General features: G+C 57.5%; 1 protein-coding gene across 2 annotated transcripts in view; it reads left to right on the forward strand.

Annotated features, from left to right (window-relative positions):
- Nucleotides 1-25,494, forward strand: part of ADCY1 (adenylate cyclase 1) — a 120,633-nt gene extending 95,139 nt beyond the window's left edge. The window contains exons 15-20 of one of the 2 annotated variants that reach the window (XM_036066746.2): nt 5,870-5,986; nt 6,567-6,713; nt 7,226-7,324; nt 13,289-13,403; nt 16,589-16,713; nt 18,899-25,494. In XM_036066746.2, the coding sequence (XP_035922639.2) occupies nt 5,870-5,986; nt 6,567-6,713; nt 7,226-7,324; nt 13,289-13,403; nt 16,589-16,713; nt 18,899-19,237 (942 nt within the window). In that variant the 3' untranslated portion in view covers nt 19,238-25,494. Of the gene's footprint in view, nt 1-5,869; nt 5,987-6,566; nt 6,714-7,225; nt 7,325-13,288; nt 13,404-16,588; nt 16,714-18,105; nt 18,254-18,898 lie in introns of those variants that run through there. The other variant, XM_078059907.1, reaches the window with a different exon arrangement.

The following is a 25,494-nucleotide window of genomic DNA, read 5'->3' on the forward strand; positions in this document are numbered from 1 at the left end:
TTGTGATAATCCTCTGGGGGAAGGACCCACTGTTCTGGTTCTCAGGGACACTTGCCCAAGAAAAGCAGCACCTGCAGAGCACAGGGGGGCGGGGCTTGGTTTGGGCTGTCACTGTCGGCGCTGGTGCTGCTTACTGAAGTTAGTTTATGCTGGGGGCGGAGGAAAGAAATGGCGCCCATCGGTTCTTTTGTCCCCAGAGAGAGGCAATGCCGCCTCTCCTACATGTGCTCCAAGAAGGGGGAATTATCTGTCCCTGTGTGTCCCAGGGGATCCTCAAATTGTGCCGTCTGCTCTGGGGCTCTCCACCCTCCTTCCCCACAGGAGCATTGCAGTGCCCACCAGGCTCCACACTGGCCACACTGTGGACCTTAGAACTCCAGTCTTTGAACCCCGCTGGTTGTAAAATCTCACAAAAACCAGCCTCACCTGTTTTCCCAGTCAATGGCTTTGAGAAATGTTCTCCTTGTGCATAACCCTGTGCGCTCCTCTCTCTCGCCTGTCTCTGGGACCAGGGCTTCTTTCCCTCTGCAGTACCCACATCTGTTTCTCCCCCAAACCATATCTCCCCATCTCCTACCTTCCATGATGTGGCCTCTTCCTCCCTTTCGTTGTGCAGTTTGTTCTGTCAGTCTTCAGATCAATTTTTTGGGTATTCAGAATGATCTGATATTTATCCAGCTGTGGTTGAGGGACGAGGTAGGCAGAGGGTCCTCCTACTATTCCGCCATCTTAGCTCCTCCCCAGGTGGATTATTTCAGTGGGTACTTATCACTGTCTTCAGCTGATGGTATTCTACCTTGCAACAGCATACATATTTCTCCCATCCTTTTTGGTATTGACATCATAGATTTTATTTGTACATATATTATAACCCCCAAAATATATTTTTCCATCATAAACACTTAACTATGTTTTAAAGATATCTTACGAGAAGAAATTGTATTTTTTTTATTTTTTTATTTTTTATTTTATTTTATTTTTTTTAAGATTTTTTAAATTTATTTTTTGAGAGAGAGAGAATGAGAGAGAGAGAACATGAGAGTGGGGAGGGTCAGAGGGAGAAGCAGACTCCCTGCCGAGCAGGGAGCCCGATGCGGGACTCGATCCAGGGACTCCAGGATCATGACCTGAGCCGAAGGCAGTTGCTTAACCAACTGAGCCACCCAGGCGCCCAGAAATTGTATTTTTTTTTAAAGATTTTATTTATTTGGCAGAGAGAGACACAGCGAGAGAGGGAACACAAGCAGGGGGAGTGGGAGAGGGAGAAGCAGGCTTCCCACGGAGCAGGGAGCCCGATGAAGGGCTCGATCCCAGGACTCTGGGATCATGACCTGAGCTGAAGGCAGACGCTTAATGACTGAGCCACCCAGGCGCCCCAGAAATTGTATTTTTATGTACCCACATAGCTGTGATTTCTGGTGCTTTTCGTTCTTTGGTGAAGATCCAGGTTTCCATCTGGTATCTGCCTTTTTCCTGAAGGACCACCTTTAACATTTCTTCCAAGTCTGTTGGGAATTTGTTCTTTCATCTCTTGTGTGTCTGGAAAGGTTTTATTTTGCCTTCATGATCGAAAGATACGTGTGCTGAGGATAGGACTGTAGGTTGATGATCTTTTTCCCTTTCATACTTTAAAGACGTTCTCTCTCTCCTGTCTGGCATTGCTTCCAACGATTCCTTGGCTACCATCTTTCTGTGTGTAACGTTTCTTTGTATCTGGTGGCTTTTGAAGATTTTCCCTTTATCCCTGGTTTTAAGTGGCTTGATTGTGAGGTACCCTGGTGTCGTTTTTTGCTTGAGGTTTGTGGAGCATCTTGGATCTGTGGGTTTATGGTTTCCATTAAATTTGGGAAACTTCCATCCCTTATTTCTTCTGATCTTTTTCTGTCTCTCTCTCTCCTTCAGGGGCCCTGCCTGTGCATGCATTAGGCCCCTGGAAGGGGTTCCACACCTCATTCATGCTCTGTGCATGCTCTGCTGCTCCCTCTTCTCAGTGCCTTCCATGTTTGGTGCTTTTCACTGCTGTTTTCACGTTTCACGTTTATCCTCATTTCTGCTGCAATACTTAGTCTTCCATTAATCCCACCCATGCATTTCCCATCTCAGATTTTGTAGTTTTCATTTTCAGAACTTTGATTTGGGTCTCTTTCATATCTCCTCTCTCTCTACTTACCATGTTTCCTCCAGCTTTTTGAATGAATCATCTAACTCAGCCCACTGACTGCATGCCTGCAGATCAATATCAACTGATTTGTTTCCCTCTTCGTTATGAGCTATACTTCTTGCTTCTCTGTATCTGCTAGTTTTTAGTTAGATGTTGGGCATTGTGAATTTTAGTTTCTGGGGGCTGAGTATTCTTGTATGCCACAAATATCACTTTGATCCCTTTTTGGGGACCTAGATAAGTTCAGGTTGAGGGCCTGAATAGAACAAAAAGGCAAAGGAAAATTTCACCCCTCCTGCTGGACGGTTGAGCTGGGATGTTGGTCTTCTGACCTCAGTTCCCCTGGTTCTCAGGCCTTTGGGTTTGGACGGGAACCACCACTGGCTCTCCTGGGCATCCAGCTTACAGAGAGCAGAGGGTGGGACTGCTCAGCCTCCATGATCTCATGAGCCACATCCTGGTAATAAATCTCTTCTTGTGTCTGCACGTGTCCTGTTGGTTCTTTTCTTGAGGACTCTAGTGCAGCATCAGCAGCTCTGTTCATGGTGAGTGTTCTGGAAATCAAGAAATGCACTTTCCTACTATTTGCAGTATGAGCTGGCAGTGGCCATCTGCCTCCGGCCACATGTCACCTCCGGGGGAGGCAGGGACGTCACTTCCCAGGCTGAGTGTGACCAGCTGTTCATTTTGAGTGAGCACGTCCTTGATTCCAGGTGCTAGGAGGGGTGTGCTGGTCTAGTTGGTTAGATAAAGAGTCTTGGCAGCACTCTGTGGGGGTCATGGTGACAGTCACTGCACACACAGCCCACCGGTCATCTGTGTCAGCAGATCCGGGACTTGTCAGGTAATGCTGTTTTGTTTTGTTCTGTTTATGGAGAGACCGTGCCCCCAGTCCGTGAGCCCTTCTCAGGTGCCACGTACCTGTCTGTAGGTGCACCCCAGGAAGTAATTTCTGAGATGTCCGCTCCTACATTCTGTCCCTTAATGTCCCAGGTCAGATTCTTCTTTTTTTTTTTTTTTTTTTTCCAGGTCAGATTCTGACGTATGAGAAGGGAAATGCCTTTTGAAACAAGTTCCACTGCAGAGGGAACAGCTTGAAAATGGGGTGTTGTTGGGGGCGCCTGGGTGGTTCAGTCGTTAAGCATCTGCCTTTGGCTCAGGTCATGATCCCAGAGTCCTGGGATCGAGCCCCATGTCGGGCTCCCTGCTCAGTGGGGAGTCTGCTTCTCCCTGCTCGTGCTCTCTGTTGCTATCTCTGTCTCTCTCTCAAACAAATAAATAAAATCTTAAAAAAAAAAAAAAGAAAATGGGGGTGTTGGTCGTGTCTCTCATGTGGTGACAGGAATTGTGTATGTCACCTACACCAGCTCTTTCTCACCAATACTTAGGGTTTCTTGGTTGGTAGGAAAATCTCATGAACAGAGAATTTCAGCAGGTTTTCATCGTATTTGTTAAAAATACAATAATACAACTCCTTCTGCTTAATTTGTAAGAAGATGGACATTTATCCATCACATGTAATGTAAACGTGGATGGATTAAAAAACAGAATGATTTTTTGCTACTGATGGGCCATCAATGTCAGCGAATTCTAAGTCAGTTGAAAGACACTGAACTTAGAACCAAAGCTTTTGATCACAAAGTGATAAACCAAGATTCTTTATTTTACAACGTTGAAGTGCCTTCACTTACATTGCTTTCTTTAAAGGATCCTTAACACTAATGATATTTGGGGGAGAGCAAAATTTTTAGTGCCATTAACAAATAAAACTGCTCTCTTAAAAATATTGACTTCCTCTTTATCTTATCCTGCAAAGGACTTTCTTTTGTGTCTGTCAGGGCACATGCGTTGAAAGGTAATGAATCGCACGCGTCCTAGGAGAGGTTCCCGGCTTCCTTCTGGTGTTTCCCTTTCTCCCACAGCTGCAGCCTCCCTCCTGCAGGGGCCGGCTCGTCTCCACCGGGTCTTGGAGCTCCTGGGCTCCTTCTCCCATGCCCCACCCCCCACCGCTGCCTGACTGCACGCTGTGAGGAGGAGGATGAAGCCCATCCTGTTGCCAGGCTCCTCGATAACTCATGGTCCTGTGGCCCGCCCATGGTCGTTTCCCTAGCACGGTGCCCAGAGGGGGCCCAGGGCTGCTGGCCGGGCCCCTCATCCGGGCCGCGCTGTCCCCTGTGCTCCAGGCGTCCTCGTCCTCATGCTGGTGTCTGCAGCTCTGTCTCTGGGAGTTACTCCTTCCCACTTTAACTGGTGGAAATCGTACTGAATTAACAGGAACGGACAATTCCAGGCTTAGTAGGTAGCACACGCTCTCCTAACCCTTGATAAGTAAGACCCTGAAATGGAGGGTTTTCCATCCATTTTACGACGAGGAAGCTGGCCATGAAGCGGGACCGGACTGGGGAAGGGTGCCTCCAAACCGCAGCTTTGACGGGCAGGCTGCAGGCTGCCAACAGGCATCCCTGTGTCCCCGTCGTCACTACCAGAGGCCAGTGTCCACAAGGCTGAGGCAGCCCTAGAAATGTTCCCCAAGCTGCTCCTTTCTCCGGTCGGCCTGGGTGCCAGGTTTGGGAGCTAGGGTGAGTGACCGATGCCATCTGGTGGCTTCTGTCTCTAAGGGCTGGTGTGGCTGCCACAGGCCAGGGGGCATTGCCACTGGTTTCATTAGTCTGTGCAAAGGCCCTGTGGCTCAGAGGTCCTCCACCTGCCTAGCAGCATACCCTGGGAGGGCCCCCTTGGCCCACACCCCCTGCTCCAGGGAGTCTGCACTCAGCTGAGTCCTGTTGGTGCTGTATCTGTCCCCAACCCCAGGTCCCTGCAGGTCCCCCTATCTCAGTGCCCAGGACGTGAATGCTGCTGGAGGTGGGGAGATTCTAGAGGAAATGGGGTTGGCTGCCTGGCTTTGGGAGTCCCGAGTGACTGACAAGGCGGCAGGTGCCCGTGAATGTTCTGGGGCACCACGGAGGCTGCCTGGGGGCCAGCGGGACCTGGGAGCAGGCTCGTGTCTCAGCTGCTCCGGTGTCTGGGTCCCAGAAGGTGGTGGGGAGCATACCCCGGAAATGGGGTGAACCCCCCACTGTCTGTCCTTTGAAAGTTCCAGCTGATCAGGGTGGGGAATTCCTCAGAAATTCGTGGCTCCTCTGGGCCCCCATGAAGTTGGGATGCAGGGGCTCTGCCCGGGGAGGGGGCGTGGAGTGGACCCTGTGTAGACCATGGATCTGCACCCTTGCAGTCTTGTTCGGATGATTGGAAAGACCTGGGTGTTGTAGGAAAGGTGACTCATGGCACTGTGAACAGTGTGAGGCAGATGTCATTTAGAGCCATTGGGACAGGTGTGGCCCAGGCAAGTGGGGGCTTATCGCCGAGGAGCAGGTAGGGGTTGGCAGACAGAAAATCACCAAGGGGAAATGTCAGGGGTGAGGGGTCTGAGGGGTCTGACCTAACAGGCTTCCGGCTGAAGGCGGTGCAGGGCATTAGGTGTCACCTGGGAGTGAGAGGCTGACGAGCCCCGTCAGAGGTCCAGGGTGGGCGTCTAGCTGGACTCCTGGTTCTGCTGAGATCGGGTGATGCCCAGGCACTCAGACGCCCATGCAGGGCCTGGCTGGGAGGTGTCAGGGGTCCTGGTCGGCCTGGTCTGGGAGAGTCTGCCACAGGGGATGCTGAGTGAGGGGAAGAAGCCGAGTGGGTAACGGCGGGTCTGCCCCCCAGGCAGAGGAGGAGAGGGACGACATGGAGAGGGTGAAGCTGGACAACAAGAGGATTCTCTTCAACCTCCTGCCGGCCCACGTTGCTCAGCACTTCCTCATGTCCAACCCCCGGAACATGGTGAGTGTGCGGTACCTGCCTCCCGCTTCGCCAAGCCGGGCTGCTCTGGCGGGGCTCACAGGTCTGCGGCTGGAGGTCCCACCCAGAGGGACCCTCCCGTCACGTCTCTGCTTGAAATTGCAAAGCATGGCTGTTTCTGAGCCCTGGCCGCACCGAGGCTTGAGTGGGGCCCCCTCTGCCCAACCCTGGGCAGCAGGAGGCTCCAGGGGTGAGGAAGTCCCCACTCTTGGTCCCGGGAGAGAGCAGAGCATCTGTCACCCTGCATGGGGGGAGAATGGGCTTCATAAAGCCCGTGTTCAGGGCAGCCGGGTGGGTCTGAGCTTCCTAATCGCGGCGGCCACAGAGCAGAGCTCACACATGCCGACTCAGAAATAAAGAGGCTTGGTTAGCATTTTAGATCCTAAAGGCATGGGGCCCACGGCTCGGCCTGACTGGCTTTGACCGGAAGCTTCCAGGGCTTTGGGTTCATGGGGCTGGGTCCCGGGGCAGCTCAGAGCCCATGCATCCTTGCCTGCCGCCCTCCTCCCCTGCCCGCACCTGCTGTCCCCAGCGCTGCGGCTGACCTCACCTTTGCCCCCAGGACCTGTACTACCAGTCCTACTCGCAGGTGGGTGTCATGTTCGCCTCCATCCCCAACTTTGACGACTTCTACATCGAGCTGGATGGCAACAACATGGGGGTGGAGTGCTTGCGCCTCCTGAACGAGATCATCGCTGACTTTGACGAGGTGAGGGCCGTCCCTGAATGGTGCCCCACAACGTGGCGCATTCCCCCGCACACAGAACTGGGAGGAAGCCCGCGCATTCTGTCCCCTGGGGGGTCCAAAATGACCCTGACCGTGGAGGAGGGGCCTTTGCCGCCCGCAGGCTCTGAGTTCTGGCGGCGGGTGCTGACACCTGACTCCTACCCAGTACAGGCTGGCTTGCTGGCGGCCTCGCCTCCAGGACGGGTGGGCAGGAGCCTGGGTCTGCACTAGCCCTGCTCCCTGCCCCGGGGCATCTCCTCCAGGGGAAGCCTGAGGTTGCTGCTGCAGGACAGGGTGCTCTGCATGGTCCCTCCTGGGCTCCTCTTCCCCACGCCCTTGCTGGCACCCCTCAGCTCAGCCCAGACCTTGTCTAGTGCCCACAACAGAAGAGCTACACTGCTTCCCAGAACAGGCTTGTCCGCCCTGGGGTGGCTCCCACGGTGGCTTCTCTTGGATGTTATGTAACATTTAACTGTTTTGTGTTTTAAACAAAGCTCATGGACAAAGACTTTTACAAGGACCTGGAGAAGATCAAGACCATCGGGAGCACCTACATGGCTGCGGTGGGGCTGGCGCCCACAACCGGGACCAAGGTGAGTGCTGTCCGGGGTTTTGCTGCTCAGGGACTGGGTCTCAGCTCTGCCCCAAACTTCTCTGCGACTCTGGGCAGGTTCCCTGCTCTGAGCCCCAGTCTGCCCTAGCATTGGGTCAGGGCAGTGGCCTGTGGGCTGTCCATTCAGTGGCCAGCTCTCTCCAAACAGTCTCCCGTGGAAAGTCAGCACCGAGGCCAGTCTCGGGGGCTTCCTCCTGCCCTGCCCTGCCCCACTGACCCTCCCCCACCGGCCCTGCCTCTTCCTCACTGGTCCCGCCCCCTTCCTACCAGCCGCACCCCAGTCCTGCCAGCCCAGCACCATGGAGTATTCCCCTTTCCCAATGCAGAATTGTGAATAAAGTCCTCAGGTTAGCCCTAAAAAAAAGGCAGGAAAAGAACGGAAGGTGTAAAAAAAGAAAATGCAATGAATGGAAAACAGTTATAAATACGGGAGATACTAATTCAACTATTTCAATAATCACTTTAAATGTGAGTGTAAATATGCCAATTAAAGGAGACTGACAGAGTGGCCAAAAACACAAGACCCAACTAGGTTTGCCACAAGAAACACACTTAAAATATAAAGACAGAGATACCTTAAAAATAAAGGATGTAGAAGGAGGTACCATTCTAGCACTAATAAAACAAAGTTTAGGTAGCAATCTTAAGACAAAGCAAACTTCAGATCAAGGAAAATTATCAGACAGATAAAAAGGGAGATTGCAGAATGATAAAGGAGTTAATCCTCCGGAAGACATAAGAGTCTTTAACATGTATGCACCTAATAACAGTGGGTCAGAATATGCAAGGCAAAGCACAGATGGAACCGTGAGGAGGAATAGATGAACGCACTGTTATAGTTGGAGACTGCAACACCCTTCTCAGTAATTGGCAGATCCAGTGGGCTGTGCATCTGCAAAGATGGTTGAAGTGAACAACATCATCAGGCACCTGGATAAAATTGACACCTACAGACAACTTCATGCAACAACAGCAGAACACACATTCTTCTCAAGCTCATGTGGAACATGTACCAAGATGGAGCACATTTTGGGCTGCAAAACACACCTTAAGAAGTTGTTTTTTTTTTTTTTTAAAGATTTTATTTATTGAGAGAGAGAACACAAGTAGGCAGAGTGGCAGGCAGAGAGAGAGGGAGAAGCAGGCTCCCCGCTGAGCAGGGCGCCCGATGTGGGACTCGATCCCAGGACCCTGGGATCATGACCTGAGCCGAAGGCAGACGCTTAACCGACTGAGCCACCCAGGTGCCCCCAAAACACATCTTAAGAAGTTTAAAACCACTGAAATCATATAAAGTGTGTTCTCAGACCAGAATGGAATTAAACTAGAAATCGATCGATGGGGAGATAATTGGAAAATTCCAAAATATTTGGAGATTAAGTAACACTTATCTAAATGACACGAGTCAAAGAAGAAATCTCAGGAGAATTTAAAAAATGTTTTGAATGAAATAAAAATGAAAATACAATTTATCAAGGTCTGTGGAATGCAGCAAAAGCAGCCCTTAGAGGGAAATTTATATCACTGAAGTCCTATATTAGAAAAGAAGAGCAATCCAAAATCAATCCCCTATGCTCCCACTTTAGGAAACCACAGAAAGAACAATATAAACCTCTGGTAAGCATAGGGAGAAAAAAAATCAGAGCACAAATCAATGAAATTGAAAACAAGTAAGCACAAAAGAAAATCAATAATGGGGCGCCTGGGTGGCTCAGTCAGTTAAGCGTCCAACTCCTGATTTCGGCTCAGGTCACGATCTCAGGGTTGTGTGATCGAGCCCCGCGTTGGGCTCTGTGCTCAGTGTGGAGTCTGCTTGAGATTCTCTCCCTCTCTCTCTCCCCCTGCCCCTCTCCTTGCTCATGCAATAAATAAATAAGTAAATAAATAAATAAAATCTTTTTAAAAAAAGAAAATCAATGAAACTCAAATCTGGCTGTTTGAAAAATCAATAAAGTTGATAACCTCTATCCAGGCTAACTGAGAAAAAGAGAAAACACAAGTTACTAATATTAGAAATGGAAGTCAGGCCACTTGTACTGAACCAAAGGGTGAAAAGGTATGTTATGAACAACTCCGTGCCCACAAATGTGATCATTTCAATCAAATGGACCAATGCCCTGAAAGCCACAATCTACCAAAACTCAAACAAGGGGAAATAAAAAATTTTAGCAGGCCCATATCTATTAAAGAAATTGAGTCAGTAGTTAGTAACCTTCCAAAACAGGAGTGGGCCCAGATGGGTTCACTGAACATTTAAGGAAGAAATTATACCAATTCTCTAAAATCTCTTCCAGAACGTAGAAGTTTCTAACTCATTTCTTTCTAACTCATTCTATGAGTCCATAGAGTACCACATAATAATATGAAATAATATGAAAACCAGATGAAGAAACTACAAGGAAGGAAAATCACAAGCCCATATTCCTCATGAGTAGAGATGAGTAAGTCTTCAACAAATATCAGCAGGTTGAAGCCAACATTGTATGAAAAGAACAATAGACCACAAAGAAGTTGGAATTAGATATCAAGATATCAAGAAAAATATAGCTTTTTCCTCTAAATGGTTAAAGATTTAATCTTCTAGTAGTATCCTACAGATTTGTTGTATATTAACTTTTTAAAAATTTACCATGAATTAACATTTTCTCCTCTAACACCTCTTAAATCTGTGTACTTTCATAGTTCAGAGAAAGCTGTTTTGTAATTTTTTAAACTCTTTGTAAAGGTTCTCTTGAGGCCTAGTATGGGGGTAATTTTACATATGTGTTTTTTGAAAACTTTAATATAAAATAAACTCATTTTATTAGTGAAAAAAAAAAAAGATATCAAGGCTGGGGTGCCTGGGTGGCTCAGTTGGTTAAGTGACTGCCTTCAGCTCAGGTCATGATCCTGGAGTTCCGGGATCGAGTCCCACATCGGGCTCCCTGCTCAGTGGGGAGTCTGCTTCTCCCTCTCCCGCTCCCCCCTCTTGTGCTCTCTCTCTCTCTCTCTCAAATAAATAAATAAAATCTTTAAAAATAAATAAAATTAAAAAAGATATCAAGGCTGGTGCAACATTTCGAAGTGAGTTCATGAAATTTACTATATCAACAGGATAAAGAAGAGAAATCATATATGATCATGTCAATTAATTAATGCAGAACAATCATTTGACAACATCCAGCACCCATTCCTGCTTTTAAAAAAACACAACTGTGAGCAAACTCTACAAATAGAAACTTTGTCAACTAGGTAAAGAACATCTATAAAAACCCGGTAGTTTTCCATCATACTTGATGAGAAACAAAGCCTCCCCCTCAGATCAGGAGTGTGGCAAGAATGCCCCTTGTCATCACTCCTGTTTGACATTCGTACTGGAAGTCTTAGTGCAGTAAGACAAGAAAACGAAATAAAGGTACACAGACTGGGGAGGAAGAAATAAAACTGTCCCTGTTCACAGATGACATGATTATCTATGTAGAAAATAAAAAAGAATCCACAAAATGTCTATAATAAGCAACCATAGGAAGGTTGCAGGAAACAAGATTACCAAATAAGTCATTTCCCTACACACCAGCAATAAGCAAGTGGAATTTGAAATTAAAAACACAATGCCATTTATAGTAGCACCCCCAAAATTAAATACCAGGTACACGTTTAACAAAATAACTACAACAGTGTCTCTGTGAGGTAAACTAAAACTTTGATACAAGAAATCGAAGAAGATCTAAGTAAGTGGGAAGGTAATGTTCCTCTGAGCACAGGAAGACTCATGGGCGAGAGGTCAGTTGTCGCCAATTGATCTTAAAGATTTACACAATCCCACTCAAAAGTCCAACAGTTTATTTTGTGGTGTTGACCAACTGATCCTAAGTTTACATGGAGGCAAAAGACCCAGAGTCAGTTAACACAGTACAGTAGAAACAGAACGGAGCTGGAGGCTGGCACGACCGACTTCAAGGTCACCTAGATAGGGTGAGGTGGGGAGGAACAGACGGCTAGGTCAGTGGAACGGAATAGAGAGCCAGACATAGACCCTGATCAGTAGAGTCAACAGATCTTTGACGAAAGAGCAGATGGAGCAGAGGTAGCCGACAGCACACAGCTGGGACACCTGCGCATCCGTCTATATTTAGCAGAATGTTAACGCAAAATGTGTTAAATTAACTTATAATGGGTCGTAGACCTCCATGTAAAAGGCAGACATATTAAACATCTAGAAGATAGCATAAGAAAGATCTAGGTGCCCTTGGGTTTGGCGATGAGTTTTTAGATACAACACCAAAAGCACGATCCACGGAAGAAAACATCGTTATGTTGGATGTAATTAAGAATCTAAAATTCTGTGTGGGAGATACTATAATGAAAAGACAATCCACAGGCTGAGGGAAAAATCTTTGTAAACCACTCTCTGATAAAGGACTTGGATCTAAAATATACAAAGAACTCCTGGGGCACCTGAGTGGCTCAGTCGGTTAAGTGTCCGACTCTTGAGCTCAGCTCAGGTTTTGATCTGAGGGTTGCGAGTTCAAGCTCCACACTGGGCGTGGAACCAACTTAAAAAAATAAAATAAAAACAAAATATACAAAGAACTCTTAAAACTGAACAATAAGAAAACAGACAATCTGATGAAAAAGTGGGCAAAAGATCTGAACAGACCTCTCGCTGAAGAAGGAACACATGAGACGTAAGTGTAGGGAGAAGCTTCGTATTACGTGTTCTGGGGAAATGTAAATTAAGACAACGAGACACCACTACACACTGATCAGAACGGCCAACATCCAGAACCTGGAGGACACCCAGCGCTGGCGAGGTGTTCCCTCTCCTGCTTGTGTTCCCTCTCTCGCTGTGTCTCTCTCTGTCAAATAAATAAATAAAATCTAAAAAAAAAAAAGAAAAAGATTTTATTTATTTATTTGAGAGAAAGAGCACAGAGGGAGAGTGAGAGGGAGAAGCAGACTCCCCACTGAGCAGGGAGCCCGATGCGGGGCTCGACCCAGGACCCTGAGATCATGACCTGAGCTGAAGGCAGATGCTTAACCAACTGAGCCACCCAGGCGCCCCAGGAGCGGACAACTTACGTCCACGAAATATCTGACATGGATGTTTACGGCAGCTTTATTCATAATTGCCAAGGCTTGCAAGCAACCGTGATGTCCTTCATTGGGTGAACGGATAATGCACTGTGGTCCATCCGGACAAGGAGATGTTATTCAGGGCTAAAAAGGAATGAGCGATGACGCCATGGCAAGATGTGGAGGAAACATGAATGCATATTACGGAGGCAAGAAGCCAATCTGAAGAGGCTGATGCTGTAGGATTCCAATTATGGAACCTTCTGGAAGAGGCACGACTATGGAGACGATGGAAGGATCAGGGGTTGCCCGGGGGCTGGGGGGGGGTTGAACACGCGGGCGTGCAGGGGTGCAGTGAGGCTGCTCTGTGTTCTCCTACAATTGTGGGCGCACGAAGTTCTGCGTTCGTGGAAACCCACAGGACGTGCACACACACAGCGAAGCCTAATGCGAACTGCGCACTGCGGTTAACCGTCGTGCGTCACTGTGAGCGCTTCAGCGGTAAGGGAGGTCCCCCAGGAGGTGACCAGGAGGGGAACTGTGGGAGGGAGGGCAGCCGACGGGACTCTAACCAAGAGAAGAAAATTGCCCGATGTCCTTGTTTGGCACGAGAGAGGCCGTGAGAGCCGCACAAAGCAGCGGGGGCCACGGGCTCTGTGTGAGGGGACACTGGCCTGCCTACCTGTGCACCGAGGCTGCCCCCGCCCCTGCCGCAGGGGGTCCAGCCGTCGAGGGGCTGACGCCAAGCCTGCAGGCGGTGGGCGCACTTGTGCCTGTGGGCTCCGGTCCCTGATCCCGCGGGTATGGCAGGGCGCCTCCTGAGCGTCCCCGGCCCCCAGCCTTGCCCTTGCGCCCCCAAACGTGGTAACCCCCGTCTGCTCGTGCGCAGGCAAAGAAGTGCATCTCCTCGCACCTCAGCACGCTGGCGGACTTCGCCATCGAGATGTTCGACGTCCTGGATGAAATCAACTACCAGTCTTACAACGACTTTGTGCTCCGCGTCGGTATGTGGCTCCGGCGGTGGCCACTGAGGCCAGCACCCTGCGCCCACCCCACCTTGGTCTCAGGGAGGGGGCGGGGACTCCCAGGAAGGGACGGGGCCTCGCAGTTAGGGGTGGGGCCTCCCAGATAGGGGTGGGGCCTCCCAGGAAGGAGGGCGGGGCCTCCCGGATAGGGGCGGGGCTTCCCAGGAAGGGGAGAGCCCTCCCAGTAAGAAGGGCGGGGCGTCCCGGATAGGGGCGGGGCCTCCCAGGAAGGGGAGTGACCTCCCAGAAAGGGGTGGGGCCTCCCAGATAGGGGCGGGGCCTCCCAGATAGGGGGTGGGGCCTCCCAGGAAGGAGGGCGGGGCCTCCCGGATAGGGGGTGGGGCCTCCCAGGAAGGGGCGGGACATCCCAGGAAGGAGGGTGGGGCCTCCCGGATGGGGCGGTGCCTCCCAGATAGCGGCAGGGCCTCCCAGGAAGGGGAGGGACCTCCCAGTAAGGGGGGCGGGGCCTCCCAGATGGGCGTGGCCTCCCAGGAAGGAGGGCGGGGCCTCCCCGATAGGGGCGGGGCTCCCAAGAAGCAGAGGGACCTCCCAGGAATGAGGGCGGGGCCCCCCAGATAGGGGCGGGACCTCCCAGGAAGGGAAGGGACCTCCCAGGAAGGAGGGCGGGGCTTCCCGGTTAGGGGCGGGGCCTCCCAGGAAGTGGGCGGGGCCTCCCAGATAGGGGCGGGGCCTCCCAGGAAGGGGAGGGACATCCCAGGAAGGAGGGCGGGGCCTCCCGGATAGGGGCGGGGCTTCCCAGGAAGGGGAGGGACCTCCCAGGAAGGAGGGCGGGGCCTCCCAGGAAGGAGGGCGGGGCCTCCCGGATAGGGGCGGGGCCTCCCAGGAAGGAGGACGGGGCCTCCCAGAAAGGGAAGGGACGTCCCAGGAAGGAGGGCGGGGCCTCTCGGTTAGGGGTGGGGCTTCCCAGGAATGGGAGGGACCTCCCAGGAAGGAGGGCGGGGCCTCCCAGATAGGGGCGGGGCCTCCCAGGAAGGGGAGGGACATCCCAGGAAGGAGGGCGGGGCCTCCCGAATAGGGGCGGGGCTTCCCAGGAAGGGGAGGGACATCCCAGGAAGGAGGGCGGGGCCTCCCGGATAGGGGCGGGGCTTCCCAGGAATGGGAGGGACCTCCCAGCAAGGAGGGCGGGTCCTCCCAGATAGGGGCGGGGCTTCCCAGGAAGGGGAGGGACCGCCCAGGAAGGAGGGCGGGGCCTCCCTGATATGGGCGGGGCTTCCCAGGACGGGGAGGGACCTCTCAGGAAGGAGGGCGGGGCCTCCCGGTTAGGGGCGGGACCTCCCAGTAAGGAGGGCGGGGCCTCCCAGATAGGGGCGTGGCCTCCCAGGAAGGGGGCGGGGCCTCCCAGATAGGGGCGGGGCTTCCCAGGAAGGGGAGGGACCTCCCAGGAAGGAGGGCGGGTCCTCCCAGATAGGGGCGGGGCTTCCCAGGAAGGGGAGGGACCTCCCAGGAAGGAGGGCGGGTCCTCCCAGATAGGGGCGGGGCCTCCCAGGAAGGGGAGGGACCTCCCGGCAAGGAGGGCGGGTCCTCCCAGATAGGGGCGGGGCTTCCCAGGAAGGGGAGGGACCTCCCAGGAAGGAGGGCGGGGCCTCCCTGATATGGGCGGGGCTTCCCAGGACGGGGAGGGACCTCTCAGGAAGGAGGGCGGGGCCTCCCGGTTAGGGGCGGGACCTCCCAGTAAGGAGGGCGGGGCCTCCCAGATAGGGGCGTGGCCTCCCAGGAAGGGGGCGGGGCCTCCCAGATAGGGGCGGGGCTTCCCAGGAAGGGGAGGGACCTCCCAGGAAGGAGGGCGGGGCCTCCCAGATAGGGGCGGGGTCTCCCAGGAAGGGGGCGGGGTCTCCCGGATAGGGGCGGGGCCTCACAGGAAGGGGAGGGACCTCTCAGGATGGAGGGCGGGGCCTCCCGGATCGGGGTGGGGCCTCCCGGATATGGGCGGGGCCTCCCAGGAAGGAGGGCGGTGCATCCCGGATAGGGGTGGGGGCTCCCAGGAAGGGGCAGGGCCTTCCGGATAGGGGCGGGGCCTCCCAGATAGGGGGTGGGGCCTCCCAGGTAAGTGGGCGGGGCCTCCCAGGGGCGGGCCTGGGAACGCAGGGACACTACCTTTGAAATTTGGCAACTGGGCCCGAGGACCCAAAGGGGCGCTGCCCAGCTCTCGAAACACCTCTGAGTCCACATGCACCTGGAGGAAAGTGCCCCCCAAAGTGGTGGTTTTAGCCGGGATAGCGTGAGGACGGTAACAGCGGAGGCCCGCCAGAGCGGGGGCGTTCTCCCCAGCGCAGCTCTGCCTGAGGCCGGGTGCCCGCCAGGCCCGCATGCCCACGTTCCGGCTTTGTTCTCGGCTGGAGCTCCACCATCCGTGTAGTGATGTTCCGGGAAACAGACACTGTTCCCGCCCCCCTGGGGGACCTGGCGGGGTGAGAGCCCAGGCCCTTTTACCCAGCAGGCGGGCTCTGTCTGGTCCGTGCCCCAGCAGGCATGGGGGAGCGGCCCCTCAGGCCCCTGTCTGGTCCCCGGCTCCACCCCAGGGCCATCCCGCTGCCAGGCCTGAGGCACTGACGAGGCCGGTGGCCGAGACATCATTAGCACCCCTGCCTAACCCAGAAAGTCTGTGCACGGGTGCAGAACGGGGACACAACGGGGACACGTGACGTGGCGTCATCAGGAAGCCCCGTTGGGGAATGGCTACAGGGGTGATTGGCACTCTTCGGGCAAGTCGGCCCCCGAGCCACGTAAAGAGAAGGGGACCTCTGCTCCCCTCTTCAGAACATCCTGAAAGGCTGAGCAGTTCTGGGCCCCACAGCTTGAATGCCCTGCAGGGTCGCAGCCAGGGGAACCGTCAGGAGAGACTGTCCCTCCTGGAAAGGGACTGCGGGGGGACACACTGCAGTCTTACAGCCTGAAAGGCCAGGCTTCCTAGCCGCAGGGTCAGTGCGGGGTCGCTGGTCCGGGAAACGGGACTCTCTCCATGCCCGGGGGTCCATGTGTGAGCAGACACTGGGGGCCCCTCTTCCCAAGTGGTGGGTCTCTGCTTCAGGAAGGGGCCCTGTGCTAGATGCTAGATGACCGCAGGAATCCATGACCCCGAGAGGGGCAGCTCATTCCCTCGGAAGCCTTGCTGGTGCTGACGGCGCTCCATGGCTGTCTTCCAGGCATCAATGTTGGCCCTGTGGTGGCCGGGGTGATCGGGGCTCGGAGGCCGCAGTACGACATTTGGGGAAACACGGTCAATGTGGCCAGTCGGATGGACAGCACCGGCGTCCAGGGCAGAATCCAGGTCAGTTCACTAGAGATGCCCGAGGCACAGGTGCCATCCTGCAGGTGCGAGACAGGTGCAAAAGGCCGGGGGGCCAGCCCGGCCTCCCTCTTCTGGGCAGGGACACGAGGCCGCCTAGCACAGTGTCTGTGACCTGCAGGGCAGGACCTGAGACCAGGGGTGGTCTTGGTTTGGTTTGTCCTGTGGCTCTGGGGGTCAGCTCCCACGTGGCCATGTGTGGAGGCAGGGGCACGGCGAGTGCTGGGGTCCCAGCGGGCCCGTCCGGCATCCAGGACCCTGCCCACCTGCCCGGCTGCCGTAGACGGAGGGGCTTCCTTGGGTTTGGAAGGGCGGGTGCTGTGGGGCTGCCTGGCCGGGAGCCTGTGGGCAACCCTGACACCCTATAGCAGCCCCCCAAAGTTCCGGGACAGAGGCTGCTCCTCCCAGGTGTGCACAGGTGTGGGCGGCTCTCGGGACCCCCCTTCCAACCATGTGAACCCAGGTCTGCCGGGGTGCACGCTGCAGCCCCCGGGGGCCTCGGGGGAGAAGGAGCCAGTCCCGCAGTGTGGCCGTGGCTGGCCTCTGGGCACCCATGGGGCTGGGGCGGGAAACGCAGGGCGCTCTGTGAGCGGCACCAGGTCCCGCGCTGGCCTCTCCCTCTGCCCTGATCCCTGACAAGGTCCCCCGAGCCCCGCGTGTACCCGGGTGCAGGCTGCCAGCTCTCCTGCGGCTGTGTGTTGGGTCCCCCGCCCGCCTCCGGCAGGTGCCCGCTGCGCCCTTGGATTCCTCGGTTTACCTGTCAGGAGACTCTGCTCAGAGCGGAGGCGTCTGCAGTCCTTCCTTTGAATTTCTTGTATTGTCAGGAAACACACACACATTTACAATCCTCATGTACGTGAGCGTGCGACTCAGAGGCGCTAAGTGTGTCTGCATCGTCCCGCCGCCATCCCACAGCCCGTCCCAGGACACCGCGCCTTCCCGGGCCGGGTCACCCCCAGGGGGGACTGGGCGAAGGCCCGTCCACTCTCCAGCTGGCCACTGTCTCACGTGAGAGTTCGAAGTTTCCACGACCAGATAGCAGCGAGCCCCTCCCTTGCTCAGCACCAGGACTGTTCCCTGTGGTCCCCGAGGGCCGTTCTCCATGACGTGGCCGCTGCTCATGGCCTGGCCTCCCCTGGCTGCTGGGCTTCCGGCGATGTGCCTCCCAGGTCTCTGTTCCCTGGCTGCACTGCAGGGACCCCCTTCCACGGCCCCCGCCCCCGTGCCTGTGTGTGGGTCCCTGCATGGAGCCAAGAGCGCAGGGCAGATCCACAGGGGTACTGTGGATGACCACAGCCCCGTGTGCCCCCGTTCTGAGCCAGGCGCCCACCTCATGGGGTCCTGGGGCTCCGACAAGCCTTGTGACCCCCCCAGGCGGCCACTCTGCGTGCTGGAGCAGTTCTTCGCACGCCCCCCACGGCCACCTCCCTCCGTGTCTGTGTCTGGACTCCCCGAGGCACAGAGCACTCGGCTGTCCCGTGAACGCCCCCGTCCCCCAGAGGACCTGCGACAGGGGAGCTCTATGCAGACGGGGGCCCCTTCCCCTGCATCAGGCCCGGGGTCAGCGTCTGGGGTGCGTGCACCAGGGCAGGACTGCCGTCAGCGTGGGTAAGACGCGGTCCGTCCGTCGGGGCCCCTGGTGCTGCCTGAACCCCTTCTGCCGAAGGACTCCTCCCGCCCGCGGCCCTGTACGCGCACCTGCTCCCGTGTTGAGGAGAAGCACGCCCCACCGTTGCTCCTTTTACGAGTTCTTCCTCTGCTGGGCCCAAATTAGACATCCGGTTCTTTCCTGGAAGAAGTGCGCGAGGGACTCCGATGGTAGCCATCCAGCTTTGCCTGTCCTGCTCCTCCCTGTCCAGGCCTCTGGCCGGTGCCTGGGGTGCCACGGGGCTCCCACCTGGGCCTGCTGCCGCGTCTCTGTGCCCTGTCCCGCCTGCTGCGCACCCTGGGCCCTCCCCTCGGAGACCATGGCTTCCCCAGGCTTGTCCGGGGCTAGCGGGTCGCGCAGCCCCCAGGCTGTCCCAGCCAGGGCCCCTCGAGTCCCCTGGCACTGTCTGATGTTGGGGACAGGTCGCGGGGGGTGGGGGAGGGAGCCCTCTGGCGGCCCTGCCCCCGGCATCCTCCCCTGCTGACCCCGGGGACGCTCGCTTGCTTTCCTCCGCTGCAGGTGACCGAGGAGGTTCACCGGCTGCTGCGAAGGGGCACCTACCGCTTCGTGTGCCGCGGGAAGGTCAGCGTCAAGGGCAAGGGCGAGATGCTGACGTACTTTCTGGAAGGCCGGACCGATGGAAACGGCTCCCAGGCCAGGTCCCTGAACGCAGAGCGGAAGATGTGTGCTTACGGACGAGCCGGCCTCCAGACCAGACTGGCCACAGGCCCGCCCCCCGCGGCCCCCGTGGCCGGCCTCCCGGTCAGAGCCGGGCTGGGGGCTCTGCAGGGCTCGGGGCTCCCCCCGGGCCCGCCAGGCCAGCACCTGCGCCCCGGAGCAGCTGGGAAGGAGGCTTAGCTGGCTGCTGGGGGCTCAAGGGCTCCAGCAGGGACCAGCCCGGCCCACAGAGCAGGGCCGGCGGCCGGAGGCTGGGCTGCGGAAGGGGTGCCGTCCAGGCGTGACCCGAAGCAGCCGGGCAGTGACGGGCCAGGGGAGCCCTGCCCGCCTGGACGTTGGGGCTTTCAGGAGACTGTGCTCGCTCGGTCCTCTCCTCGGTGGCCGAGGAGCGGCTGCCACGGTCGGTCAGCTCAGCGTCCGGCGTCGGGACCTTGTGAATGTGCCCCGCGGCCGCGGGCTTCGCTGAGCCAGAGCCGTGGAGCTGTGGCCGGCAGAGCGGGAGCGTGCCCCGAGGAGGCCCGCGGCAGCCCCGGCTGGAAGCCAGGCCTCCCGCGTGCGGCAGGGCCGGAAGGGCAGGCCCGGGGCCCAGACGGGCGGTTTGGGGAGAAGCCCTGCCGCACAGAGCGGGCCCCGCTGGCTTCCTTCGGGAGCGGTTTCTGCCAAGACCCAGAGGCAGGTCTTCTGGAATTCTTGGGGCCCCGAGCCACGTCTCTGTGTCCCGACCAGCATCGTCCCTGCTCTGCCTGCCCGTCCCGCGTTGTCCCTCGGCCCCCGATGGCCTCAGCCGTGCAGACCCTGGCCTCTCTCGTCGAGGGAGGAACCGAGGTCGGGGTCGCGGGCCCCTTGCTGTCCCCGCGTCTGGGGCTCCTGCTCTTCTCACAACAGCACAAGCTTCCCGGGCGGATGAGCCCGCGCCCCGGACGTGGGATGTCGGAGTGAGTGTGGGCTGCACCTGTGTGGAGAGCGCTGCAGGTGACTGGGGAGGTCTGGGGGGGGGTCTCCCGCGCGCACAGGTGCAGACCGAGGACAGGCGGGATGTGCTGCTAGGGGCGCGGGGCGGCGGCTCCGGCCGCAGGAGGAAGGCAGCTGGGCACCGGCGGGCGGGGCTGGGCTCACTCTGGCTGAGCCCCCGTCGATGTCCCGGGGCTGCTCCCATGGTGGGCTTGTGAGGCGTGGCGTCCTCCGCGGGGGCTCAGCCCTGCCCGGCCGTGTTGCAGCCAGCCTGGGCAGCCGCCGGGCCGTGTGTGGACAGGCCAGCTGATGCGGGACTCTGGACGGAAGTAGGTGGGCCGACGGCCTCCCCCCTGAGAAGCAGCTCTGCGCTGAGCCACTGAGTCCTTCTCAGCCTTTAGAGACATGGCAGGATTCCATCAGGGGAAACCGAGTCATCCCGAGAGTCCTGTGAGCATGCGGCCCGCGTGGTGAGCTGCTGTGCCGGGCTGCAGGGCTGAGGACCTGGCCAGGGTCCTGGTGCCCGCCTGCTGGTGGCGGCCAAGCTGCCCCCGGGGCAGGGCAGGGGGGCGGCAGACCGCACCGTGACCCCGACCCCGTGCTCTGTCGTGCGGCAAAGGGACTTCACAGACGGAATTGAAGGTACGGGCCTTAAGCTGGGGGCAGGATCCTGAGCTCTCTGGGTGGACCACTTGCCCCCCTCGAAGTGGACAGAGAGGCAGGGCGGCCCGGATGGCCCAAGCATGAGGTAGCTGTTTAAAGATGCGGGGACCTGACATCAACCATCGGGGAGAGGAGCTGGTCGCCCCCGCGGACACACGCCACGGATTCCGTGTGGACCCGGGCAAGCCGGGGGGCGGGTGGACGCCCATGAACTCTCCGCGGCGCCCCCAGCCCTGCCGGGCCCGGACCTGGGGTCCGCACAACCAGGAGCTCCGGAGCCCTGCCAGGCGTGGCCGCCGGTCGTGGCAGCGGCGGGAGGCCGTGGGATCCGACGGTTGTGGGCCGGCCGCCATGACCACCCACGGCGGCGCCGCGGCCCAGCTCCCAGGAGCGTGCGACACTTCTGTCATCAGCAGTCCAGACCCTACTGCCCCCGAGGGCGCGGCAGCCCCCACAGCGGCCCTCGGAGGCGGGTGCGTGATGTCTTCCTCTTTATTTGTGATGAGACCGTATGATCTTGCCTTATTTATTTTTAATCTTGTACAGCATCCACGGACAAGCGTTAGCCTTTCGAGTAGGTTGTCTCTAAATTATTTAAGATGCTCTGTAAATAGTGAACTGTTTCAGGGGACACCTGTTCACTCCCACCAAAAATGAGAACAGCCCCCTGCCCCGTGCGAACGGCACGCTTTACCCAGATGTGTGACGTCCCTAAGGCACCGCGGCCCTGCTGGGGAAGCCCCGGCACTGGGGGGGCCTGCGCGTCCCTCGTGTGCTGCTTACTCCCGACCTCAGTAGCGTAGAAGGCAGCCCCAAACTTCCAGACGCTCCCACGGACCACGGGGCCCGGGGGTCCGCTGCACGGGCTGTGTGTGCTGCAGCGTGGAGCCCCCCACAGACCGGGCCCCCCGAGCCTGCACGTTTGTCAGACCCCAGAGCCAACAACGCTTCAGGCCCTTTCTGTCTCCAGAAGCAATAACTAACTCTAAACTGCGGTCCAAAGCCAATGGTGATTCCAGCATAAGCCATGTGCACGAGTTTGCCTGAGTTCAAGCACGCTGTGGGGGGCCCGACACCCCCACGGCCCCCCAGCCCCTCCTGCAGACCCAGCTCAGGCCCTGCGCTCTGCGGGGTTTGCCGTCGGTGCGCGGGACATAGGAGCAGAGGGCCTGCCTCAGCCCCATCGGTTAAGTCGCCCTCGGGGCGAGAGCAGGTCTGTGCACGCCTGTGACCCTCCCAACCCATCTCAGCGCGTCCACGGGGTGCGGTGAGCCTCGGGGCCAGGACGCCCGTCCTGCCTGGTGAGCCTGGTTGACGTGGGGGCTCTGAGCCCCCCCGGACCCATCCAGCCTGCAGGGGCACCAGGCGCTGGTTCCACCTGGTGGCAATGCGTGCTCTCGTCCCATCAGCACCCAGAAGTAGTATGAACCCCCTCCTTTGTCCTGCTGCTCAAGAAGGAAGGGTCCTGTGGGCCTCGTGCGTGTGTGTCCCAGACAGGTGGACCGTCTCCACTCCAGCGTATGGGCCCATGATTCCCTGAGTCGGGGGGCCCTGCGGGCCCCTCCCCGTGTGGCAGGCTCGCCCACAACACGCACGCACAGCCCGCGAGGCAGGTGCTCCCTCCGCGTGCGCCCGCCGCCACAGAGCCGGGCACGGGGGCTGGCGGGCACCCCGCCACGCGCCCAGCAGCCCTGACTCGGCGGGTCACAGGGCCCTGCGAGCGCTTGTAATTCTGAGGCCTGTGGGCCTGTTGGCTCCGTAGAAAGTCACTCCGGAAACCGACCTGACCGGATTTTGTAGTGGCTTCAATGAAAAAAAACGACAAAACTAAAAAAGCAAAAAATCAACCTTCTTAGAGGCAGTTGATTTCAAAATGTTTGGTTTGGTGAAATGAATAAGGGGCAAGCTGAGGCCCGCTGGAAGCTGGAGGGCACAGCCGTGTCCCTGCGCCCGGACATCCTGCCTCCCCAGCTGCGGTTTGCTTTGAAAGTTGCCTGGGACTTGGAGGCCCAGCACCCTCTGAGGGGGTGTGGGGGCCATGTGAAGATGTGACCTTTCTTCTCACAGTGTCTTGGGGTTTGCATTTGCTCCCATGAATCTTAGGCTGGGGTGGGTTGAAGTCTGGTTCAGGGAATGGATTGCTAGGGGTGGCCTGAGGACCCCCCTCCTGGATGGCAGGGTGGGGATGGGGCCACGGCCTGAGGACCCCCCTCCTGGACGGCAGGGTAGGGATGGGGCCACGGCCTGAGGACCCCCCTCCTGGAGGGCAGGGTGGGGATGGGGCCACGGCCTGAGGACCCCCCTCCTGGACGGCAGGGTAGGGATGGGGCCACGGCCCGAGGACCCCCCTCCTGGACGGCAGGGTAGGGATGGGGCCACGGCCCGAGGACCACCCTCCTGGACGGCAGGGTAGGGATGGGGCCACGGCCCGAGGACCCCCCTCCTGGACGGCAGGGTAGGGATGGGGCCACGGCCCGAGGACCCCCCCTCCTGGACGGCAGGGTAGGGATGGGGCCACGGCCCGAGGACCCCCCTCCTGGACGGCAGGGTAGGGATGGGGCCACGGCCCGAGGACCCCCCTCCTGGACGGCAGGGTGAGGATGGGGCAGATGGTCAGGAAGGCTCAGTTTGGCTCAGCCTGAGGAATAAACTCCCAGCTGTGAATTTTGCCAAGATGGACTTGGGAGGTGGGGGGTTGGCGCTGACAGGCAGGCCCCTGGGGAGTGGGGCGGGGTCCTTGATTCTATGAGAGCATTCTACTTGGCAGCCCACAGAGCACCTTGCCCGTGTGTCGCCCATTGGCCACTTACAGCCCCCACGGTGTCGTGAGGGATCTGGGGCTCAGAGAGGTTGTTGACTTAAGTGAAGTCCCACAGCGCGAGTGGCAGGACCAGGATTTATGCCAGCCTGTCTGTCCCAAGCCCTTGGTTTTCCATCATACTCAGTGGCTCTTCGCTGACACCGAGTTGGGTTTGAGGGAGCCCCCTAGCTGGTCTGCACCCAGGTGCCCACTGTGGTGGGGGGACCCTGGCAGGCTGGTTCAGAGTGTTTGCCCCACAGCCCGCCCCGGGTGTGCCCCGGGAGCTCAGTCAGAATGCTGTCCTCACAGTGGACCTCCCAAGGACAGTCTGAGTTAGCCTGAGAAGTCCCACCTTGTCTCGCTTTCCATCCTAAATCTGTCGTGCCCACAGCCTGTCCTGTCTGAGAAAACACAGACCCCCCTTCAGCAGGGAGGATGGTTGCCCATGTCTTTCTGCATGGTCTCTCTGGCATCAAACTGGGAGACGGGGCCCCCAGGAGCCCCCAAGCCACACACGCTTCCCCACGTCCACGAAGCCGGGTGGCCCCCGAGTCCCGGCCTGAAGGCGTGTGAGCCCCGGGAGGCCGTCGGTCGAGCCGGCCGTCTCTGCTCCGTCTTGCCTGGTGGCACGGCCATCTGGTCCCTCACGCCACGGGAGCGGTATGGGCGGTGAACGTCCCTTCCTGCAGGTCGGGGGACGGCCAAGGGCAGGTTTCCGTGAGAACGCGTGGAAGGCAGGACGGGGATCGTGGAGGCTGGTCGGAAACCGGCAGCCTCCCGGGCCCCGACTCCTTCGGCTCCGGGCAGCTCAGACGTTGTTCGGAAGCTCGGTTCGCAAACGGCTCGCATCACGTGCTGAGAGCTGATGTTTAAACAGAGAGGTTGTCCTAGACCAACGGCCGAGAGATCCGGGTGACTCTGGGCTCCCTGACCGCATGGTGTGCGGGACCATCTGCAGGAACAGCCCCTCAGAGCGCCGTGTCTGTGGCCTGTCGCTCCCCACGGCGCGGGCCACGGGCCCACCAGCAGCCAGAACTGTTTCTTGCCTCCCACCAGCAGCCCCATCCAGCCCCCGGGCCCCGGGCACAAAGCACACGTCTCAGGGGACCGCTCCCCATGCGGGATCCCCAGGAAGCCCGCTACCACCTTTGCACACTCCGGGCACCCGCGCAGCCGAGCTCCCGTCCCGGAGGGGCGCGCGGTCTCGCCTTCGCCCTGTCCAAACTGGGGGCTCGCACGCACGTGCCCTCTGAATTGCATGCCCTGAAATCCCCATGTGTGTGAAACCCACTTTGAACTTGAAAACACGCAGCATGCGCGGAGGGACAGGCCCGCCTCGGGCCATCTGCCGGCTGGCCGCAGAGCGTCCCCGCGACACGGCGCAGCCTGGGGCCCCGGCCTGTGCGGCCAGCGCCCGCAGTCGTCACGCAGCGTCCCTGCCCGCCCCCCCGGGCCACACGATTGCACACCACCTTGCACAAGGAAGGTAACGTATCGATCGCGACCACCTTAGAGTAGCTTCCATTCTCACCGAAGGTAAACCCAAAGCCCACCCTTGATTTTCTTTCCTCGCCGAGAAAGGCCGGATACGCCCCTGCACCTCCCGTGTCCGGCTGGGTGTGGCTTTGCCGCTCGACGGAATGCAGGGGTGGGTGGGCAGGGGACACGCTCTCTACCCACGGAGCTCGCTCGAGAATGGTTCTGCGGACACAGAACCAGGTGACGGGGTCAGAGTGACGGCAGCTCACGGTCACCAGGTAGCTTCTCTCGATAGATTTGTATAATCAATACGGGTCTATTTTTACGTCAGCCCCACACTGTACCTTCCAGTCTTTTCCAAGATTGTTCGACTGAGACAAGTCACTGAATAATTGGTCCTATTTTTATTAACAAACCAGTGAACGGACTGAAATGTTAACGTGAATGTACATTTCTTAATTGCGACTTTTCTACTGAGTGTTTGCACTATACTTTCTGGAATCTTATTTAACAAAAATAAAGGAAAAAATTGCTTGACTAGAAA

This window comes from Halichoerus grypus, chromosome 12, assembly GCF_964656455.1.
Source record: "Halichoerus grypus chromosome 12, mHalGry1.hap1.1, whole genome shotgun sequence".
NCBI lineage: Eukaryota > Metazoa > Chordata > Mammalia > Carnivora > Phocidae > Halichoerus > Halichoerus grypus.